At 45.4% G+C, this 23,401-nt stretch overlaps 1 protein-coding gene and 1 long non-coding RNA gene across 5 annotated transcripts in view; one reads left to right on the top strand and one right to left on the bottom strand.

The window, feature by feature from the left end:
• Positions 1 to 21,978, top strand: part of LOC102916718 (disks large homolog 5-like) — a 56,686-nt gene extending 34,708 nt beyond the window's left edge. For 2 of the 4 annotated variants that reach the window (XM_076544780.1, XM_076544781.1), the window contains 7 exons: positions 1,131 to 1,262; positions 8,328 to 8,453; positions 13,041 to 13,200; positions 14,529 to 14,660; positions 16,852 to 17,035; positions 18,039 to 18,154; positions 19,295 to 21,978. In XM_076544780.1, the coding sequence (XP_076400895.1) occupies positions 13,049 to 13,200; positions 14,529 to 14,660; positions 16,852 to 17,035; positions 18,039 to 18,154; positions 19,295 to 19,457 (747 nt within the window). In that variant the 5' untranslated portion in view covers positions 1,131 to 1,262; positions 8,328 to 8,453; positions 13,041 to 13,048 and the 3' untranslated portion in view covers positions 19,458 to 21,978. Of the gene's footprint in view, positions 1 to 1,130; positions 1,263 to 8,327; positions 8,454 to 11,701; positions 13,201 to 14,528; positions 14,661 to 16,851; positions 17,036 to 18,038; positions 18,155 to 19,294 lie in introns of those variants that run through there. The other 2 variants (XM_076544782.1, XM_076544783.1) reach the window with 2 other exon arrangements.
• LOC143267340 (uncharacterized) lies at positions 4,083 to 15,275 on the bottom strand. Its single transcript, XR_013042342.1, has 3 exons — positions 14,870 to 15,275; positions 13,997 to 14,208; positions 4,083 to 4,302 (listed from the first exon to the last, which is right to left on the bottom strand). It is a non-coding gene; the product is annotated as an uncharacterized LOC143267340 (long non-coding RNA).
• Positions 21,979 to 23,401: the final 1,423 nt, after the last annotated feature.

Below are 23,401 nucleotides of genomic sequence, written 5' to 3'. Positions count from 1 at the left end.
TTGACACCACAGTATCAATCCCAGGTTTCCTGAGGAACAGGAACCTGAAACTCCAGGGTGTCCTGCTGCCTAAATTAATTTTCATGAGTTCCTTTGAGATGCAGAACTTGGAGCCTGGGTTGGAATTAGATGGGGACACAGGCTGTTTTGCTTCCTCCAAATGAAAAACAGTTCCTGAGGCCTGAATTTCAGTCTCCGGATAAAGAAGGTAGTGTGTGAACTCTGGACATAGATTTCAAGAGTCCTTGACAGGTGTTGTTAGCTTGTGGGAGATGTTAGGTGCTGTGAGTTTGTGGAGAGTCTTTGTACTTGACCATCAGATGAATGCCTGAAAGCTCCTGGCTGCAGCTTGAGGGCCCTGGTCCATTAATCCATCTCAGGGTATGGCTGGAAGGCCTGGAGCTCATCACAGCTCCCCTCTCTTCTTCTTATACTCTGTGACATTGTCACATTTCAACATTTCTTGGGCATCCTGATTTCATGTGGTGTGTGTGTGTGTGTGTGTGTGTGTGTGTGTGTGTGTGTGTGTGTGTGTGTTTCCATGTGTATGTTTCCATGTGTGTGTGCCTCTGAGAGTCTTGGGGCTGGGAAAGGGTCTGAGAATTTAACATAGGTCCAGGTGATGGCACTGTTGAAGCAAGGGAACCCCACTTTGAGCATCACCATCCTGCTTACTGTGCTCACCTCGGTAGAACATATGAATCACCTGTGCAGTTTATAAAACCATCCTGAAGTTGGGGCTCCTCCTTGGAAATATAATTGTGTGCTCTTGTTCTCTGGTTATAGGCAACCAAGAATGAGAATCCCTGTTCTGGATACAGGAGAAATATTATCATAGGTTTCTTGTATGTCCAGATATGTGGCACAGAATCCTTGGAACTTCTTAGAGTGCTTATCTAAGGCTCCAGCCCACTGAGGGTGCTAGCAGCAATGGCCCCAACCCCTTAAACCTCCTGGCTGTTGTGTCCTGAGGACAGGATAGGATGTTTACTAAGAACCAGGAGGTCCCAGTGTTTAAATGCCAGGCTGTGGCATCCACTGTGTTGGAGTAGTCCATGACACAGCCTCATTTATGTGATTCTTGTTGAGTTCATGGGCTTCTTTTCTCCTGGGGCCATGCCCTACCACAGGCTGAATTTTGAAATTGCGATGCTTGAAATAGAACACAAGCAGGTGATGTCAGCTCTCCATAAATTGCCCATGGAGATGAGTGATGCCTTGGACAAGTGCAAGGGGATGATGGAGGAGACTGAATACTTTAGGTAAGTGGCCAATAGCTTGGGAGGGATTGTTTCTGCCCTTCTTTTTCCTTGACCCAAAGCGAGGGCTCTGGTTCTAGCCTGTGTGCCTCTGAGCCAGTAGCCTGCCTTATGGCCCTTCAATTTGTGCCTCTTGGACTCAGTTTTGCAAAGTGTGAAAAAGCACTGAGGCCCTCCTATTATTGTCCTGCCCAACTCAGGAGCCCTAGGACAGAAAAATGGTTTCCACCATGATGGGGATATCTGGCAGCCCAGGTTCTCTGGGCACTGGCAGGGGCTTCTCAGATCTGTTTTGCCTGGGATCTGTAGAGAGCAGTTATTCCTGTTGGGACTTCTGCCCTCCTTCAGAGAGTGTTTCGCCTCTACCTGCTGGTGCTTTCCCAATATCAGGAACAGTTAAGCACAGGTGTGGACTGCACCCTGTTCTCAGAGGGACAAGATCCCTTTTGGTACCAGGATTTTCAGAAGTCGTTTGAATCTGTCTGGAATTTGGTTCTTCTCTGGATTTGTCCTACGTTTGGTGATGCTGGCTTAGCTACTGAGAGCTCCATTCTTGTGCTGTCTAGGGACCGCCAACTTTTCATGGTTGGTGGTACTTGGAGGTAGGGATGGCAAATGGAGGCTCACTCTGGCTCACCATGTTTTGGTGATTGTTTAGTTACCTCAATGGCCGGGTCCTACGAGAGTATACTCAGCTATTTTATAGAATTGTCTCCTTAGAGTCAGTGAGATTCCATGGTGTGTTGAGCAGGGTGTAGGTCAGTGATCTAGTACTTACATGCCTGGCACATGTGGTCCCATGCTGGATGTCTACCTCTGAAACAAACAAATGAAAACCCAACAACCACCAACTGTAACTGTGACTGTATCAGTGTAGATGTTACAGAGGTTGTGTGTATAACAAAGTGGAATGAGTTGGAGAGATGGTTTAGCAATTAAGAGCACTGGCTCTTCTGGAGGTCCTGAGTTCAATTCCCAGCAACCATAGCATGGTTCACAACCATCTATAATGGGATCCAATGCTCCCTTCTGGCATGCAGATGTATATGCAGAGCACTCATTTTTAAAAACAAACAAATCCAGAACCAAAGTGGAATGAGATGTTTTCACGAAGCTGTGTGTGTTTGGGGGGACTTGCTTCTATATGTAGCATGAACTATCAAAATGGAAACACTGGATTGAAAACAAATAACTGGGCAGCTGAATGGTATTTATTTTCTCAGGTAAACAATTTATAGAGCAAATAGAATATCTTAGATATGGTGCCACTTTGCATAAAGGACTTAACATCCTCACAATTTAGTATCTGTTTATGAATGCTGGGGTGTTGGAACCAATATTCCAAGGAGTGATGACTGTTCATAAAAGATGTAGAGAATCAAAATGACATGGAATGGTGTAGTCTGAGGGCCCAATGGGGTCGCCACAGAAAGCTTCTCCACAAAACTGACCTTCCAGCTGAATTCCAAGTAGGAAAGGAGCTCACACATAAGGCAATTAGAAGAATGAACATTGGAAGCAGAAGACAGATCCATGGGCCACACACTCTGGGCATCATCAAGCAACCACATGCAAGCAGCACAATGGGGCACAGACAGCTAGCTAAGGGTACAGGATGGCTCTAGTAAGGCCTGCGGGGGGTGGGGGGGCAAGATTTGGGAATCAGGAGAGTATGAAGTGTCATTGTAATAGAGAGCTACTGGAAGATCCAAGTGACATAGATCTAGTTTTCTTTGTTTCTTTGTTTACTATGTGGGTCCGACTAGCCTCAAACTTATGATCCTCCTGCCTTGGCCTGAGTGCTGGGATTATGGGCCTGTGCCATCACAACTTGACCTCATCTTCATTCTAACAGTATCCTGGGGCTGCTGTGAGAGAGTATTTTAAGTGGATAGGGTGGGTGCGAAGTACTGGGAGGGGTGAATACTTAGAACAGCTGGAGGTCACCCAGGTCAGACATCTGTTCTAGTAAATGTCAACCTCACACAAACAATATCCATCTCATTTCTCTCTTACCTCCATCTCTACTCTTTTTTGAATTTACACACTAAGCCTTTATGAATCCTCTTCTCTCCATGTCCCTACACCCATCCTCAGGCCCCCACCCCCAGTTCAGGCCATTATCATTTCCAGTCTGGATCCCTGCCATGGCCTCCCAGAGCGAGGAATCTTACTCAAACTCTGTCCTGGTCAAACACTTCAAGAGTCTGACACTCCTTGCAAGTCGCACACAGTGTGAGTCCCCTGCTTCACTTCTATCAGCCCACCCTGTCCCTCCAATATGCGTTTAGAAAAAGGCCTGGTCTGTGGTGAGCCCGGACTTATTATTATGTGTGCTCCCGTGATCCTCTCTGCTTGTCGTTGCATTTGCTGCGACCATGGCTGATTTGACTGCTCTCCACTAGACCAAGCAGCAAATGCTGCATTCATGCGGAATCTTTCTGGCCTCAGGACTCTCTCGTGTTCTTTGAAAATAAACAGATCTGGGGGTGGGGAGGGGTGCTGAAAACTCATGGGAAAGGTTTACCATTTAATAATTAAGCTCTGAGGCAGAGGGTCCAGAATAGCAGCTTGGATCTCAGCCTGTCTCCTAGCTTCCCATGAAGTCACATTCTAGCTGACAACCTTGGGTCAGCACATACTGCATGCCAGGGAAAAAGTTCCTGAGAGGAGTCAGTGCAGGCTTCGGGAGGTGGCATTTTGCCTCAGGATGCCCATCCTGACACTGCACGATGTGGTGATATTGTGTCCCCCAATATATTGTGCACCCTAATAAACATATCTAAGGTCAGAAAACAGAACTAGATAGACATAGATGCTAGAAAATGGTGGTACACACACCTTTAATCCTAACATTCCGAAGGGATATCCATCCAGCTCTCTATGAGTTCAAAGACGCACTGGAAACATCCAAGCATGATGACACTGGCCTTTAGTCCCAGGAAGTGATGGCAGGAAGCAGAAAGGTATATAAGACATGAGGTCTTATGTACCTTTTAGCTTTTGAGCAGCAGTTCAGCTGAGATCCATTCAGATGAGGAGTCTGAGGAAACAAGATCAGCTGAGGAATTAGCAAGGTGAGATTGGATGTGGCTTGTTCTGTTTTTGTGACTATTCAGCATTCATCATAATACCTGGCTCCAAGTTTGTTTTTATTAATAATGCCTTCTAACAATTTGAGTTACAGCTCGGTCCATCCCACTTGCACGGTGGCAGTTCAGGGTCCCCGTAAGATCTGAAATCCCACCCTGAACTTCTCTCTTCGCTCTCTTCACAACTGTCCCTCACCTGGAACCCTCTGGGACCGGGGACCCCAGTCTCCATTGCCGGCCATCTCTTACATTTTCTTAGCTACATCCAGCTTCCCGGGTGCTTCTGGATTCAGGATAAAAGAGCAGCAGCTGTCCCTCGGCCACCATAGAGCGCCATCCCACGTGCTGCTTTCTTTTCTGTCCAGAGAGGATTCTCACGTGATGCTTTGCGCCCTCCCGCTACACTGCCACCTAGTGGCCCCTGTATGAAATGCTCCTAGGCCCTGCTAATATTTAAAACAAACCAAAAACCAAAAAAAAAAAAAACTTCTTTCTGGTGGGTTTCTCAAAAAGACAGTGAAGTAACGCACTTTCTTTATCTCAAGGCCAAAAAGAAAAAAAAAACAGCAATGAGAAAATTCAGTATTTTTGAATAAAGAGCATTGGAAACCAAAATCAACATGCCAAGAAAAAAGACTCTTACTTCACTAAATCTATTACCGAAAATTCTAAGGTTACACTTTTAATGATAAATTTAGTTAAAGCATATTCAAACTCAGGAAGTCAGCCAAATTACCCAGCAGTTTCTCAAAAGACATAACTGCCCCCACCCAAATCAAACAAAAGGTCAGTCCTTCATGAATGATTTATAGACAGGCACTTAAAGAAATGAAGAGCCTCTGTGATGTTACAACCAAAGACACATTCTACAGCCAAACCCCTGGCAGGGCACACAAACAGCCAACTCTGAGGACTTAGCTCACTTTTGGAGCTACACAGGGCCATGGTGAGGGCGCTGTTGCTCTGGTCCAGCTCTGAGAGGCAGGCACTGCCAGGGAGGTTCTGGATCACTGACTGCTCCTTTAGGATCATGGCCTGGGGAAGGGACAGAGGAGGGGGGAATATGTAGTCTGTGAGGAGTCAGGCTCTGGCTCTGCAGATCACAATCCTTCAATCCTACATTTATAGAAAATTCCAGAACATTTCATCAGGGTGTCTGATTTCCAATCAATGAAGTTTCCTGAGCTAAGACAATCAAAAAGCCCAAGCTGCACAAAGGCCTTTCTTCTCTTGTTCTAAGTTCTGAGACTGCAACTCTATCCATTAGTCTCTTTTCTGCTCTCTCTTCAGGCTGACTCTAAGTTGGGGCACAGTCCTCTGAACCACCTTTCCCCTAACCCAAGCAGTACCTAGGCACCCCTGGAGTACACACACTGCTGGTGATAAATGGGCTGAGAACGTCATGAACTAGTTACCAGCCCGTTCTTCAGCCCCATTTATGATGCTCTCAGTAGGGACCTAGGGGTTGCAGCATCTTAAGAATTCTGTGTTGAATGTAGGTGGTGGCACAGGGCACCCTGGGGGTGTCCAGAGCTGTCATCCATATTGATGAGCAGTGTGGGAAGGAGAAGTTCAAGCTTCTGGTAGAAGGTGACAACCTTTGTGCAGTCATGGCCACCAATAGTGTAAAAGGCACTCAGATGACTTCCAATAACACATAAGAGGTACCATTACATCTGGACCCTCAGCCAATACCCAGCAGTTTCCTGACCCTTTTTTTTATGCTTCCCCAACAATTACACAACAATCTACTTTGATAATAGAGCAGTGTTTGCTTTGTGCTTGTCAAATGGGAAGAACTAGTAGTGAGGTAGCTCCCAGAAGGGACTGCCTCCACTCACTCCTAGCTCTCCCTAAGTGGAGAAAACTCTGGGCATTGAGGCTGCCCGGACAACCATCATCAACAAGATCCAGTACACGATGGTCAACCATAGCATGAGCATCGACAGGAGGCACGTGATGCTGCTCTCCGACCTGATGACCTACAATGTGTGAGAGAATGGAGGCTCCAGGTTGTCAGGGGTCGTGAAATCCTCTGTCAAACAGCCAGAGAGTGTAAACAGCATAGAAAGTACACTTCTGTGAGGACTGACCTGGACAGGAAGTAGTTGTCACCAACAAAGGCCCATGTGTGCTGATGGGATCAGGTGTTTTGTTAAATTCTCAGTGTGAGAATTTCAACACAACCAGTTATTGGAGGAGAAAAGCTTGAAGACAACTTCCGTCCATGTCCTGAGTCTTATTCTACAGCAAATCTGGCCATTATAAACACTAGGATGCCCAAGTGACTTGGGGTGAATGTTCCCTAACCCCTTCCTAGTGCTGTGTCTATAAACATTTCTAGAGAGTAGGGATAGGTATAGCTCAGTGGTAGAGTGCTTGCCTACCATGCATGGGCCCTGTGTTTGATCTCCAGCACACACACACACACACACACACACACACACACACACACACACACACACAGAGAGAGAGAGAGGGGGGGGGGGGGGGGAGAGGGAGAGGGAGAGGGAGAGGGAGAGAGAGAGAGAGAGAGAGAGAGAGAGAGAGAGAGAGAGAGAGAGAGAGAGAGAGAGAGAGAGAGAGGAGTAAATACCTTGCTCTCAGGTGAGAGTGTAGGGGGAAGCTGTTATGGGTGTTTGCTTCCTTCCCATACACAAGTGTATTGTGTTTACATGAGCCCTTCCTGATAAGCCTGTCCTGCAGTAGAGGACATTATGGAACCAGAGATGTAGCTCAGATATAGAACAAGGTCAGGGTAAATATTCCTAATTCCCAGGCTCATCTCCAGGACCAAAAATTAACTACTCCAGGTGGGACCATGGCAGCCCTGAAAGAGACAGTGTCTGCAAGTCTTCTTCAGCTTTGATTTTTTTAAAGGTTATGGTATCTCACTGGATCTGCAAATACAGATTGATATCTATTTGTTGTATGTACATGTGGGTGCATAATCATGTGGGTGCCCCTCTGTTTATGTGGAGGCCAGAGGTCAACCTTGGGTACACTTCCTCATGACCCATTGACTTTGTTTTCTCTAATGCATTTATTAGCATATATTAATTGTACATAACATGGATTTCATTATGACCTTTTTATGTATGTGTATCCTGACACACTTTGCTCATATTCTCCTCCTGTTTCCCTCTCTTGTGCACTTCCCATTCCCCCTTGTCTGCTTCCTCTTCCTAACGAGTCCTTCTATTTTCCTGCCTTTTATTTCAAGACAGGGTTTCTCTGTGTAGCTTTCTTCCTTTTCCTGGAACTCACTCTGTAGCCCAGGCTGGCCTTGAACTCATACAGATGTACCTGCCTCTGCCTCCCGAGTGCTGGAATTAAAGATGTGTGCCACCATCACCTGTTACATGCCTTTTTAAAATGACACAATGAATTTCATTAGGGCTGCTTACAAAGGCAGGGTTGAGGGGCAGGATGTTTACTGGACCATGGGCACCTCACCAGTGTCTATACCATTAGAGATTATGTCTGTCCCCACCGCAAAAAAAACAAAACCAAAAACAAACAAACAAACAAAAAACTAAAAAGCACTATCTGGCTATCAATCCTCAGGGGAGGCTTCATGAAGCACTCCCTCAAATGACAAGATGTTGACAATAGCAGTCCTGTGTGGATCTGTTGTATGTTTGGCTCATTTCCTTGACTGGAATTAACTAAATTGTTTCTAGTATTAGCTTAATGATCATAAGAAAGGAGAAGCAACCCTCTTTTTAAAACTCAGATTCCTAATTCTGTGTGGCACAGCATCTGGGTACAATTGACAAGAGACAGGCTCCTTGTTCTTGGGATCATCAAGTCCCAATGGCTATGAGGCTGCACTAAAAACCAATTGCTTTTAGTAGTGCCATGAATAGCTTCTTGGCTGTTTCTATTGGTTCCAGCATTGGGATAATGTCTTCTGCTTTGGTTTTGAACTTCCTGGAATGGCTTGAGACTCTTATGACCATCTTTCATTGCACAGGGTGAAGACCAGTTTACTACCAGGTATAGCCTGGCCAAGATGAAGGAGAGTGGGATGATGCTGGCCTCCTTTGGAAGACAACTGACCATCTCTTTGATGCTGCTTAATTTCGGCAGGAAAGACCCAGTATGTAGTAGATTTGCAGTGTAGATGGCCTGTGGATTTCAGAATGAACAGATTGTTTGTCTCCAGAGACTAAGGCACCCTGCCCTACCTCTCTCTATTCTGTGAGCTCCTTTCAGTGCAGACAGTTCTTCAGTTCCAAAATGAAAATATGGACACTGAGCCATTGGAGACCTTTCAGTCCTTGAAGCTGTACTTGGCCACATTTACTAACAGCCTACATGTTATCCAGGATTGACAGAAGGTAGATAGTGAAAGAGCCTCCAGGTGTAGCAGTAGGGTATTCTGTGGTCCTGCCTCCTAGTGAGACACTGAACAACATTTTAAGAGCCAAGTAGGACAGAAAATGGAGAGACACAGGTTATATGTATGTGTATATATATATATATATATATATATATATATATATATATATATATATATATATATATATATGAGAGAGAGAGAAGGTTATGTGAAATCCAGGCCTTGTGATGGATGCCTTTTATCCCAGGACTCAGGAGGGAGAGGTATGCAGATTTCTGTAAGCTGGAGGCCAGCTTCTTCTACATAGCAAGTTCCAGGTCAGACAAGTCTATAGTGAGACCCTGTCTTCAAATCAACATCAAAGTGAAGAGAAAGAAAAGTGAGGAGGGTTAGAATGGAGAAGCCCATGCACAAGCCAGAGTGCAGCTGTCAGACACCAGGACTGAAACCCAGCACCCACCACTGACACCTTTGCTGCCTGGGTACAGCCTCTGTCCACCACCCTACCTGGAAATGTCTCCTTTCTCTATGTGTGGAGCACTCTAGCCCAGTGGTAGCTCTCACTGTGTGTTGGGGTTAGTTTGTTACTTTGCCTCTCTGTTCTGGAGTTGTCTTTGTCATCAAACTAGAATGCATCTACCTCCTGCTTCCTTCCTGTGAGTAGGTGTCCTAGCATAGAGCCCTAGACTCTTGAACTACCTGGGTGTGCTTGCCCACACTTTTAATCCCAGAACACTGGAGGCATAGGTGGACACAATTCTGAGTTCCAAAGCAAGTCTGGAAAGAAAGAAAGAAAGAAAGAAAGAAAGAAAGAAAGAAAGAAAGAAAGGAAGGAAGGAAGGAAGGAAGGAAGGAAGGAAGGAAGGAAGGAAGGAAGGAAGGAAGGAAGGAAGGAAGGAAGGAAGGAAGGAAGGAAGAAAGAAAAGCAAAGAAAGAAGGGAAAGAGAGAAAAAGAAAGAAAGAGAGAAAGAAAGAAAAAGAAAGGAGGAAGGAAGGAAAGTAGGGAGGAAGAAAGGAAGGAAGGAAGGAAGGAAGGAAGGAAGGAAAAGAATGACAGACAGACTTGAAGTGGATCCAGGAGAAGAGGAAATCCTTACCTTTCTGGAAGTCAGTGACAGCCTGCCTTCCAGTGTCTGATAAGGACCATGCTGCCCCTGGCCCTGCACTTCCAGCCCCATTGGTATCTTTTCTTCTGGGCACTAAGCTAAGGAGGCAGGTGGCAAAGTGACCATCTCCTGATCATGTGCAAGGATCCTGCTGCCTAAGCAGCCTCTCAAAGGCTGACTATCTCCTGATCTTTACTCCTGTTGCAGAGAACTGGCTGAGCTGAATTGGCTTCTGGTGACCTGCTGGTCTGAGGCAGGCACAGTCATTCCAGAAACAGTGCTCCTTGGCCATTCCCCTAGGGTATATACATGGGAAGGAAAATGATGATCCAAGTTCAGCCAGGTGGTACGTGGTGGAGCTGGACCTCAGATCCCAACTTTGCAAACCTAATTCAGTAATGTTCCCTCCACTCTGTGAATCTAGCTCTCTGATCTCAGTTCAGGTTGGTTCCAGGACTGCCAAGGTCATCATGAAAAACCCAATGAATATAGGAACTGGGCTCATAAAGTTGTTGCACAAGGGTAACATAGACTCCAAACCATGCAGGAGGCCACTGATTTTTCACACAGATGAATTCTGCACAATTTTTTGTCACATAGTTTATGGCAGGAGGTCACCATTCCTGACCTTGGCTCCTTGTCCTGTCAGCTGCTAAATAGAAGAATTTTGTATCCCTTGGACAGATGCCTGCTTGACCTTAAATGATGCAGAGGGTCAGACAAAGACCATGGCCTCAGCAGGAGCTCCTTGGAAGATTGACTGGGAGTCTGCTTGTAACCATATCTGCAGGGTCTCAGGATGGTTGTTCAGCCTGGTCAGTGTCCATTCCACCTCACTCTGTCTCTGCAGAGGATGCTAACCTGTGCCCAATCCTCCCTCTGTCTAGGACCACAGAGGTCAGGACACAGTCCTAGTTTCCCCTCCTCATGCTTGATTTGCCACTCATGTGGTCCTATAAATACATTCCTGTTATTTATTTATTCTCTGTGAAAGATATTCAGTGTTTGTTGTTATTTTACTTTGAAACCAGAAGCTATATAACCAAGAAAACCAGCTTTAATGAATTCCTGGAAAAGAACCTAGGATGTGAGGCCCAGGATGACATGGCTAGTCCCTGGCTAAGCACTGTCTATTTGAATTTAACTGCCTTAAACAAAAAGAAAATAGAAACTTGTAGTTTCCTAGTAGTGTGAGTCCCTTTTGAAGGGCTCTGTAGCCTGTGGCTCCAAATGAAGGCTGTACACTATCACTAGCAGTCTTGAAAAAGAGGAAGGGTGGTTCCTCTAAAGTCTCTTATGGTCAGAGGTCCTGGGCAGGACCTCTTACTGACAGCAACACATTGCTTGTCTACACCCAGTCCTATAACAAATCTGGGCGTTGGATAGTATATCATGGTACTCATCAGGAATGTAAGTGTCTGAACTCCATCCTAATTAGAACTCTGAATGAAAGGAGCTGGGGTATCATCTGTGGTGTAATAGTATTTAATTGCTCATTTTGATGAACAGAGGGATATTTAAAAGAATGAGATATTCCTGGGCAGTGTTGGGATAGTATAGCTAAGTTCCCAACATGGGATGTACTATGTATGGGGCTTCCAATTAAGCTAAGAGAACTCTGGCATTGGAAGGAGGAGGTGCTGAATGGCTTCCTCTATGTTCCAAGAGAGGCTCCTAGAAATTGAATCTGGGCTTCTGGTCAGTTAAGGGAGAACCAATTAGCAGGGTGGCAAAGGCTGTTCCCCATGACGTCAGCAGTCCCTTCTCTGGACATTCTATTGTATCCTGGAGAGCTCATGGCATCCCGTGATGTCACCAGTGTTGTAGCGACATCAACTGCCCCCAGGGCATCCTTCAGTGCCTACAGGGTAGAGCATAGACATGCTGCTGGAAACTGAGGGGTCGCCAGGCGGTGGTGGCGCACGCCTTTAATCCCAGCACTCGGGAGGCAGAGGCAGGAGGATCTTTGTGAGTTTGAGGCCAGCCTGGGCTACCAAGTGAGTTCCAGAAAAGGCGCAAAGCTACACAGAGAAACCCTGTCTCCAAAAAACCAAAAAAAAAAAAAAAAAAAAAGACTGAGGGGGTCTCCTTGGAAGAGAGAATGGCGAACATCCAGAGAACAGAGAGAGACGGAAAGAGGCTGGCCTTGAGTCTCAGAGGAAAACAACCAAAAAGGGTTCCTGGGGAAGGCACAGAGAGTGCTGGGCAGGGGATGGGGGCTTCCTGGAGGAGGTGGGCTAGAACTGGGCCCTCAAGTAATGAGGCAGAGGAGTTGGAGCCTCTGAGAAACAAATTTTTCCCTGCTTCACATGTTTCCTGAAATCCCAGGGTCCAGAACATTAGCGTGTGCCTCCTCTAAGCCAGGATCTAGCAAGTCCAAGGCTGTTATTCTGGGCATGCTTATCTTTTACCTTTTCTGGGTCCTGAAGGTGTAATATGGGGACAGAAGGAGACAAGCAGGAGGCAGAGGGACTAATGTGTCCCTGGCCTAGGCCAGAAATTACTGCACTTCAGCTTCGGGAGTTTCCTTTAGATGCAGTGGCTGTCGACACTAGTCACATGGAGAGACAAGTGCTTCTGGCCAAGTCATGTCATCAGGCTGTCCAGCAGACTCCTCTGACACCTCTCCTTGACAGTGGTCCCTTAGGGTCCTGAATCAGCAGCTGAGGATGGCAGGTAGATCTCTAGTGTAGTCAAACAACTGTAGAGATGTGGGACCAGGGCAGAGATTGGCTCCTTTTTACAAGCTCTGCATGTTCTGGGCTGGCAGTTGGATGACTTGGTGAGTCTGTTAAACATGTTGTGTCTCAGAATGACATTTCAATCCCAGCCATGGGCCTGGAGTGACCAGGCAGGAGATCTGGACTGTCCACAGCACATGAGTGCTTGTGCACTGTGTTATTTTTCTCCTGGCTTCTGAAAGCACAGGCAGACTTCAGGGCTCTGGGTCCATGCATATTGCATCCTGTACTGCTATGAATTCGCCCGAAGAAGTCATCTCTGTGTTCCCTGAAGCATGTGTAGGGAGGCAGAGGAAACCTCTGGCTGCTTACATAGCCACATCTCTACAGAGTGGTGAGAAAGCTGAGATTTACAGAGGGTACATCTTCACCTGGCCTAAAATATTTGGGTTGACACTGAGTTGCAGAGGTGATCTTTCTGTTTGTGCCTCAGAGTGGTCTGTCCATCCTCTATGCCTTGTCACTATGCAAGTTCACTTGTGTTCATCTACCCACAGAGGCTGCTATGGAGCCTTCATCCCACCCAACCCTCCTCACCAAGAAAGGGGTGAGGAAGGAGATGCAGAGGCTGAACATGGAGCTGCAGCTGATGACAAGGGAGAGAAATGAGCTGCGTGATCAACTATTCTTCGTCAGGAAAGGATCCATACACAATAGGTATCTCTTGTTTCAACCTTCCTGGTATCAATTTTGCATCTGCAAAGTCACCTTCATCTTCATTTTAATGTCTTGGATTCTAGGAGCTTGAACCCTAAGGGTTTCCCTGTGCCCTACTTCATGTCCCTAAATGCCTCCCAATGAAGAGGCAGAACTTGAAACCTGGGCAGGAGGGAGATGAGGATTCTAACCATTCTGCTTCCTCCATTGAAAACCCAAGCCTGGAGTCTGAGTCACACAACTCAGGGACTGGTGCAGTATTGCTTGATTTCCCAGCATGCATTTGAAAAGACCATGACATGGCTTGTGTGAGATACTAGCTGCTGTGAGTTTGTGTTAGTTTTTGAACTTGCCTGGTATGTAATTATGTGCTGGAAGATCCTGGTAGGACCTTGTCAGACCTGATCTGACTTGATTTATTTCAGTGAGTGACTGATAGTCCTGGGGGTTGTCACTGTTTTTCTATTTCTTGTGAGTTATACTCTTGGACAATATTGCTCCACACATTTCTTCAGTATCCCACATGTGCTCTCCTCTCCTTCACTCTTGCGCTCTCTCTCTCTCTCTCTCTCTCTCTCTCTCTCTCTGTTTCTCTGTCTCTCTCTCCTGTGTGCATGGAGCATGCGTGCTGGCATGTGTGTGTGTGTGTGTGTGTGTGTGTGTGTGTGTGTCTGTCTGTCTGTCTGTCTGTCTGTCTGTCTGTCTGTCTGTGTCTGTGTGTTTATGAGCATTTGCATGTTTGTGTGTTCCTACAGACTCTGGGAGTTAGGCATCTATGGTGGGCCTGATGACTTGCCTGTGTCTCATTTCCAGGTGATTCCAGTGCTGATATGAGATCTGTGATCCTCACTTTAAGCAGCTCTGCTCTTGTCCTGTGTGTTCACCTTGATGCCAAATAGGAATTCCTTGGGAGATTTTATAGCTGTTCTGATGTTGGGTCTCATCTCCAGAATTATATGCTCTGTCTGTCCGTGCGGTAGTAATGACCCAGGCTCAAGAATCCTTGTCCTGAAACAAAAGAAACATCATTGCATGTTTCTTGTGGGACAAGACCTTTATCATAGACCACTGGGAACAGAGAGTTAGATGCCTCTCCAGGCTTGCTGAGTGAACACATGCAGCAAGGACACCCTCTATCTGAACACCCAGTCTCTGTTGGCCTGGGCCAGGATTACAAGCTAATTACGCACCAGGAAGTTTCAGTACATAGTAGCCAGACTGAGGCCTCCACTGTGTTGTGGTAGATCAGGAGAACAGCCTGTATTCACATGATCCTTGTGGCCTATATTCATAAAGATCTTTGTTCCTGGTGCCATGCCCTCCCACAGGCCAAATACTTGGTATGAAGATCTGAAGATGGAGCATGAGGAGGTCATGACTGACCTACAGAGATTGCAGAATGAGAACACCGAGGCTTCAGAGAAGGTGGATGAGCTTGCCAACCTGACAGTCTTCTATCGGTAAGTGCCTGTTGGCATGGACCCCAATAGTTGTTTGGTGGCCATTTCTGCCTTTCTTTTATTATTATTTTTTAATTTTATAATTTAATTTTACATATCTGCCACAGATTTCCATGTCCTCCCTCCTCCCACCGCGCCTCTTCTCCCCTGTCCCCCAATACACCCCCCATTCCCATCTTTCCAGGTCAAGGATTCCCCTGGAGATTCACCTCAGTCTGGTAGATTCAGTCGAGGCAGGTCCAGTACCCTACTCCCTTCACCTAGGCTGAGCAAAGTGTCCCAGAAAATGCCCCAGGCTCCAAAAAAAAAAAAACAGCTCATGCACAAAGGACAGGTCCAGGTCCCATTGCCTGGGGGACTCTGAAGCAGTTCAAGCTAATCGACTGTCTCACTTATCCAGAGGGCCTGATCCAGTTCGGGGCTCCTCATCTATTCGTCATACTCCATGTGTTTCCACTAGTTTGGCTATATGACCCTGTGCTTTTTTAAATCATGGTCTCAACATCTCTTGCTCATACAATCCCTCGTCTTTCTTGCTGATTGGACTCTCAAAGCACCTGGGGCCTAGCCATGGATCTCAGCATCTGCTTCCAACAGTCATTGGATGAGAGTTCTACCATGACAGTTAGGGTTGTTTGGCCAACCGAACACCAGAGTAGGACAGTTTGGGCTTTCTCTCGACCAGTAGTCTATTGTGGAGGTATCTTTGTGGATTTCTGGGGACCTCTCTAGAAATTTGATTCTTCCTAGTCCCATGGGGTCTTCATTTATCATGGTCTCTCTTTCCTTGTTCTCACTCTCTGTTCCTGATCCAGCTGTAATCTCCCACTCCCCTAATCTCTCTTTTCCCCAACCCTTGTCCTTCATTACCGCCCCCACACACATCCATGTAGATCTCATCCATTTCTTTGTCTTTGGGTGATCCCTGTGTCTTTCTTAGGGTCCTCTTTACTAGGTAGCCTCCCTGGAGTTGTGAGTAGCAGTCTAGTCATCCTTTGTTTTACATCTAGTATCCACCTATGAGTGAGTACATACCATGTTTGTTTTTCTGAGTCTGGGGTACCTCACTCAGGATGATTTTTTCTAGATCCAGCCATTTGCCTGCAAACCTCCTGATGTCATTGTTTTTCTCTGCTGAGTAGTACTCCATTGTGTATATGTACCACATTTTATTTATCCATTCTTCAGTTGAAGGGCATCTAGGTTGTTTCCAGGTTCAGGCTATTACAAACTATGCTGCTATGAACATTGCTGAGCATGTGCCCTTGTGATATTATTGAGCATTCCTTGGGAATATGCCCAACAATGGTACAGTTAGGTCTTGGGGGAGATTGATTCCCAATTTTCTAAGAAAACGCTGTATTGATTTCAAAAGTGGCTCATGTCTGCCTTTCTTTGTCTCTAGACTGGAGAGTCCACAGCTCTGGTTCTGTCCTTTTTGCACCTTAGCAAGCATATCTTTGACTTGTGTCACTTGCACTTAGTTTGCTAAGTATGAAAGAGACTATCCACTCCTCCCACCATTGTCCTGGAGCCTCAGGAGCCTCTAGGTAGAAGAGCAAAGTGAGCTGTGGTGGTGCCATTCCAGTACTCTGGAGGCAGAGTGGGCAGATCTCTGTGATCTCAAGGCTAGTCTGGTCTACAGAGAGTTTCAGGGCAGATAGGACTGTTAGCAGAGAAACCCTGTTTCAAAAACCAAACAAACAGAAAGAAAGAGAGGAAGGAAGAAAGAAGAAAGGAAAAGGAAAGGAAAAAGAAAGAAAAGAAAAGGAATTTGCACTATGAGGGGAATGTCAGGCAGCCCTCGCCATCTGGGAGCCCAGGACTAGGCTTTACAGATCTGGTTTCTGTGGAAACTGTAGATAGAATAAACTTCACTTGGATCTTCTGTCCTCTCTCAGAGTGTATTTGTCCACTATTACTGAAGTTCAGGACATTTGAGGGAATCCTCTTTTCTTTGAAAGGACATAGATGCCTATTGGTTTTGGGGTTTTCTGAAATATTTTGAATTTTTTTAAAATTAGCTGCTCTCTTATTTGGCCTTTGAGTGTAGCTGTCATGACTATTTTGGGCTCTTGGCTACATCTTCCTGAGAACCTGGGGCTATTTGTCGTGAATGCTCCTGGAGGCGCGGGGGGGGGGGGGCAGAAGGAGACTGGCAGGGCCTTACTATACAGAGGGTCTTTTCCAGTAGTCTGCACAGCCAGGTCCTCATGGAACATACTCAGCTTAAGGACCAAGTAGCCATGCTGAGGCAGGAGAACAAGAATCGGACAGAAGATTGGGTCCTGCTGAAACACCACTTGGCAGCATTCAAATTGATCTGGGAGGACCAAGAGGAAGAGACCAGTGACCTCCAAACCCAGCAACAACAGGTAGGGGCAGGTAGGTGGGTCAGGCTAAGGTCTGGCACCATTTTCCCATTGGGGTCTCTGTCTGCCCATCCACTCACCTGTGCTTTCACCCATCACCTTACTCATCCATGCTCCCATCCAGCCACCCACCTGATGCTATCTGAGGTGTTCGCTTCAGTGTCCATGCACAAGTACTTCTGGGAAGTTTGCCTCCTCTGAGAAACTAAATTATTAGCAAACCATGCCTGCTGCTGTGCTTGAAACTCCGGTCCAATGAGGGAAATGGGTCAATAACATATCACACCTACATGTCATTTTGATAGGTAGGATGCTGTGCACAGAGCTTTGAATGAGTGAATTGTGGGTCCTGAGGCTCATGTGATTGGGAGGGTTCATGTGAGATCACAGAGGGGAAGCAGCTTACAAGGAGGTGTATCCTGTGTAAATGCCAAAGGAGTCCTACTCATAGTCATAGATTTGGGTGACATGTGGCCTTCTCCTGTCTTCATGAATCCCAGTGTGTTCTCCTCCCTTTGACTGACTATTGGTACACACTGATATAAGCCTGAGTAGCAGCTCATGAGCCCTGTTTTCTGTGAGTGCTCCTTGAGAGCTCTATGATTGTGGAGAATACAATCTGGATGTGATTGGCTGAACAGATGGGGGCTTTTGACAAGCTGAGTGCTAGGGTGGGTGCTTTGCTGCTTCTGAAATAAATTCTCTAGCCATCTCAACAGAGTCTGGCCAAACAGAGCACACCCCCCACAGCAGTATTAATCCTAAGGGAATGATGGCAGAGTTGTGAGACTCTTCAATGTGCTGGTGTGCTTGGCCTACTATACTGTTCATTTGCATGATGTTGTATTCTGCTCACTTCTTTTTCTATGAGTGTAGTATAAGCTCTTTTGGCTTGCCTCACCTACCAGTAAGCAAATTTGATCCTTTGTATGTGCTTCACGTGTATTAGACTGTGTGCATGCCTGTATACAACTCTCTACTAAGAACACAATGTTTTAATGAACAGGAATTTGAAAGATTGGAGGGAAACCTGCAGGTCCTGTGGAAGCAGAAGGAGATGATCACCCAGGAAAAGGACTTGGCAAAAAAGCTGCAGCATCACTTTGAGGTCTCCCAAATGAGGTAGGAACCGAGGCTGGGGGGAGCAGGTGGAGCCTCGGGGGTACGTTGTTTTTGGGATCACTATCATTTATGGCCTCCTGCTCAAATGCATGGCTTCCAGCTACAAGAAGGGCAAGAACACTTCAGAGTATTATTCAGGTTGAGTGTACAAACAATTCTGTCCAGGAATCAATATGTTTAATACTCAGTGTGTCTGAGCAATGGTGTCCTTTCTCCCTTCTGAGTGCTCTGGTATGACCTGAGTAGGCTTTCCTTATAGTCACAGAGATCTGCCTGATTCTGCCTCCCCATGATGGAATTCAAAGTTGTAAATCACCAGGCCTTCCTGAAATTACATTTTGACTTAGGAACATCCCCTGTTGAAAAGAGATTCCTACCTTTGAATACTGTGCTGTGCAGCATTTTCCCATTTCCTGGGACAAGTGTTCTCTGGATTGAATAGGTTAAGGACTTTCAAGAATGAACCCAGGCAGATGCCTCAGCTGCAGGGAAGATCAGAACCTTTTCAGGAGTGTTCTGTAACAGATTGTGAAAGAGTCAGGATGCAGATTCCTAGCTCTGGTTAAGGAAATTACAAGTTTCTGTTTGATCCCAGAGTCCATCAGGGCCAGTGTTCTCAGGCACACATCTCAGGAAATGCTGCTCTAGGATTACTGACTGATTCTGTCTTGCATGTTTGTCATGTTCAAGGTGCCTCCTGGGCATGAGTCCTCAGCTATCTTCACAACCTTGTTTGAGTGTCCAGAAAGCAAGGCTGCAATAAGGCTATCAATAAAATGATGTGGTTGGTCAGTAATTCATCATGAATAATGAGTATCACTCTTGTGCTGATGACTTTGTTATTAATAAGTTGTTGCTTTTACAAAATGATGTCCCCAGACTGTAAAAGAAAGACCCTTTCTTTCTAATAGAACAGAAAAAAACATTACTCAGCCAAATTCTGACAGGTGTTAAGGGCTGAGGAAAGTTCTAGGCCCAACTACTCTGTGACTCTTATTCCTTGTGGGTAAAAACAACAACTTCAGTCAAAAGATCCATATTGACTATCCAGCACAGTTGAGGTGGTGGGAGGCAGCAGTTTAACAGCTGACAATGGCAGGTCCCCAGCAGGATTGTGTCCTAACTGCCTTTCCCTCCTAGGTCAGAGAAACTGACACATGAGCTGGAACAGGACACAGCCCAGCATGAGAGCCTGCTTCAGAAGGAGCTGTTAAACCAGGAGCCACCTGCTGAGCCCAATCTCTGGGAAATTCTGGATTATGATGCACTTTCTCCCTATTATTTTTTACCTATGTGTGAATAGGCCTTGGTTGTGCCTAGCCATTTACCCTGGATGGCTGCTTCTGGGCCTTGACTCCCTTTCCTTATTGACAATACTGATTGAGAAACTGATTAGGCCAAAGGAAGGCAGACACCTTGAAAGATGGCATCATTCACCCTAGGATCAAGGCCACCTCAGAAATAGAACCCCATCATAGCTCTGAACTTTCCATGAAGCAAAAACCACCTGACCTCCAGGTCATCCAGAACCAATATGATCCTAGTGTCTGTTGGCTCAGTACTCCTGAAGAAAAGAAAGCATCAAAATAAGACTGAGATACAAAAAAACTGACAAGATAATAACTCATGACCCTGACATCCACCAGCAAATGGCCCCAATGTGGAATACAACACCATGGATGCAGGAGATGTTGAAATACAAAACTTACTATGTCAGTTTATGGTCAAGGACTTTCACAAGCTGACTGAGTCCTCAGCCCTCCATTTGTGGCAGGAAATCAACTTGGAAGACTTTTTTGATGTCATGCTGTTATCCACACAAACCACACCCAAAAGGATAGGATTCTCTCTCCAGTGCAGTGCTTAATCAGACTGACTCCATGACATGCAGAAGTACGGCTGAAGACAGTCCCCACAGATGTGAAAGTAGTCCCTCTTTCCATGTAGGAGTTATTAGATCTTCCATTAGGAGGATCAATGGGGATTCTCAATTTCACATCTGGACTGAAGGGATCAGACCTGAAAAGGATCTGTAGAAAGTGTCAGAGTCACCTTTGACCTTTGTCGACACTCAATGATCCTTATGGAGTTGTGGGTCTTGAATAATCACACAGGAAAATGTTGACTGAAACAATTTCCTAGTGGCCAACACATTGTAGGTTCACCCTGCTGCAGAACATCTTCACAGATCAGGTGGCCAAGTCTGTGTATATTATGCCATCAGAGAGCTGTAATTCACCAGAAAATGTCCCTTAGTGTCTCCAAGAGTGCTCTATGAATAAGCCAAGGGCTTATCAGTGATAGGGCCTAGCAGTCATTTGGTTGAGAAAGCTCAGATAATGTTCTGATGCTCAAGAGCTTTGTCAGGTGTTTATGGATCATGTGAACATCAGCTGAATGGCATGTGTATAGAATGTGCCATTCCAAAGACGAAATAGCACCCTATATCCAGTGCAGGGAGGTGGATTTCCAGCCCCAGCTTTAGGATGAGATCTTGCTGAGTATAAAGGAAACGTGTAAGGGAATCACCTGTGCATCATGTCATAGTAGACCAACTAGACAGTACAGCATCATGACGTGCAGGGAAAACGGCCTGAGTGTGCTGCCAGTGTTGTGCCTGCAGCTGATGAGATTCAGGCATGACCCCAGATGACCTACATATATCACAATCTTATCTATCATAAGCCTGAGTTTTGGGACAATTCTTACTTTTTGAATATTGGATGAAGACAGATTCTCAGGACCTACAATTTATTCACCATGTGGCCTTGATTCCCAACAGAGAGAATCATAATGGATTACTGTGTTTATTTTAAGCCTAAAGATGAGTGGAAATGATATGATTTGTTGATGAGGACGTATGCAATCAAGCATGTTTCATTAAGATAGGACCTGATGCTATATTTGAAGGTGTATGTTTCTAATTCATGGAACAGGAGTTAGTATAAAGCAAAATGTAGAGACTTGTGAATGGACAAAGCATTAAATGCAGGAGGATCAGCATGCAGTTCAGAGCTGAGAAAGTAACACTATATCCAGACATGCATGACTATGTGCAGGATGCCTAAAAATAAAAAATAAAAAAGCTGTAGGGTTCGGGAACAACCAGCAGGGTGACTCAGAAACTGTATGGTGCAAATGTATTACTGTACATTAGGAAGTTTTACTTTCAGAAGATTTATCTCTTTGGGATGAAAAAATTGCAGCTGAGGAAAAGCCTTGGCCCAGGTAGACATTATGGTGTGTTTGCACATGGAGGTGTTTGGGATTCCACTCTTGCTAAGGATGAACAGGAGAGGGCTTTGAAGAAACGCTGAAGCATAGCCAGAGCTACTGGGCATCCAGGAGGAGTCCGGGTGTATAAATCAGTGCTCATCCTGATGGACCATCAAGAATACTTTAGTGAAAATGACTCAAGTGAATTCAACAGTGTTTGAGCCAGAGCTTGTAGCATTTTTATCCTTGAACTTGCTGAAAACTCACTTATAAAGCCCCAAAGAGGCATAGCTATGCTCATCTTGAAAAGGCTGTTGCAATCATTGACTCCCTTGCTACCTACCATCTGTCCAAGGCCAGTCACAGGCTCCAGGTCTGTGCTGCTCAGTCTGCAGTGAGAGAATTCTGCATAGCTTAATTTTGTTTTTGATTTTTGGTTTAGGTTCTGTATCTTAATTGTTTTGGTTATGGGTTTGTTATTTTGTTGTTATTTGTTCTTGTTACTGATTTTCAAAATTTGATAAGGCTAATGGTGTTGATAACCCATTTAATGCCCCCTTTAAAAATATATTCTTTATGTTTAAAATAAAAAGCAATTTCAGACTTTTCACATGTGGACGAGTTTGTTTTGTGGTGTGTGCTATCATACTCCTTTAACCCTAGTTTTCACTCTTAGAGATGGATCTCTGCAATTTCCAGGCAGCCTGCGTTACATAATTTCCTTCTACTCTCCAGGGTGACACAGGGGATTGGTGTCTTGGGTATGGATTGCCACGTTTACTCCCTGAATACACACTTTATGGTGGACTCAGTATTCATACTATATCCATGCTGTCATACATTTAACTATTCCTAAAATACGGTACTCTATAGACCCACTTTCATGAAATGTTCATCAGGACTGAACTATTGAGAAATGCACCTTTACTGCTCTACAGACTCTCAGGAAATAAAACCATTCATAAAGAGAGTCTAAAAGAAATCAGGAAACCCATCGATATCTGCCTCTATTTATTTTTGCAACACATAGTCATTAATAACCACACAACAGAGATAAGGACCTTCCAAGTCACATTGGGAAATAGCTTTTTGTAGATTCTGTTGCACTTGACCATGCATTTGGTGTACTTATTTTCTTTTTTGATTTATTTATTTTTACTTTATGTGAATGGGTATTTTTCCTGTTGTACATCTGTGCTAGACATGACTGCAGTTCCTGAAGAGGACAGAAGAGGGAAACATCCCATTATAACTGGTTGTTATACTCATGTGGGAGAGCACCAAATGCTCTTAACCTTTGAGCTCTCTCTCTAGCTCCTGCAATTGGCTTTTGATCTTGAAGCCCTATGTGTTGTATAGGTAGAACTGGATCACCTCCGATCAAAGAAAAAGTCTCTGGAGATGTGTAGGGATGGGTACATGTGGTAGGCATGCTAATTTTCTGAAGCAGCCTGGCGCCTATGCAGGGCTCTGGTGTCACCACTGATCTCTGTGGGTTCAAGATCATGCCCCAGTGTTACTTATAGTTGGGGTTGGAGAAGAAGACCAACTATGACTTACTCAACTATGGGTCCTCAGCAGAGTGTTTGGCTGGTTTGATAAATGATACCAGATTTGTAGATTAATGTAGCTTCTTTTATTAGCATTTGTGTAGGCAGATAGTAATTTTCTGTCAACTCTTCAAAGGCTAAACTGTCCTTAGAGCCGAGTATGGACTATGCCCCTCTTTAGTCTCCCAGATAGCTAAACATTCCAGGTGTATTTGACACATCTGACAAAATGCAGAGTTGAGATGACCCTACTTGGGCCTGGGTTCCTGGTAAGGAATCCTTGATAGCAAGAAAAATCTCCAGCTAAGCTGTGTTGTTAGGAAGCTCCAGAGTAGGCACAGCACATGTAGCCTGCAGCAGAAGATACTTGCTTCTGGTGGAGAGCATGCCCATGCAAGCTTGGGACAAGAGAGGGACAGTGGAAGTTGCCCTTGACCATGGCAGATCTCAGAGTATATTGAGGAAGGATTTCTTTCAGGTG

This window comes from Peromyscus maniculatus, chromosome 9 (assembly GCF_049852395.1).
Source record: "Peromyscus maniculatus bairdii isolate BWxNUB_F1_BW_parent chromosome 9, HU_Pman_BW_mat_3.1, whole genome shotgun sequence".
In the NCBI taxonomy this organism is placed as follows: Eukaryota; Metazoa; Chordata; class Mammalia; order Rodentia; family Cricetidae; genus Peromyscus; species Peromyscus maniculatus.
Note: the sequence above shows the minus strand (reverse complement) of the source record. Positions and strands in the feature narration are given on the sequence as shown.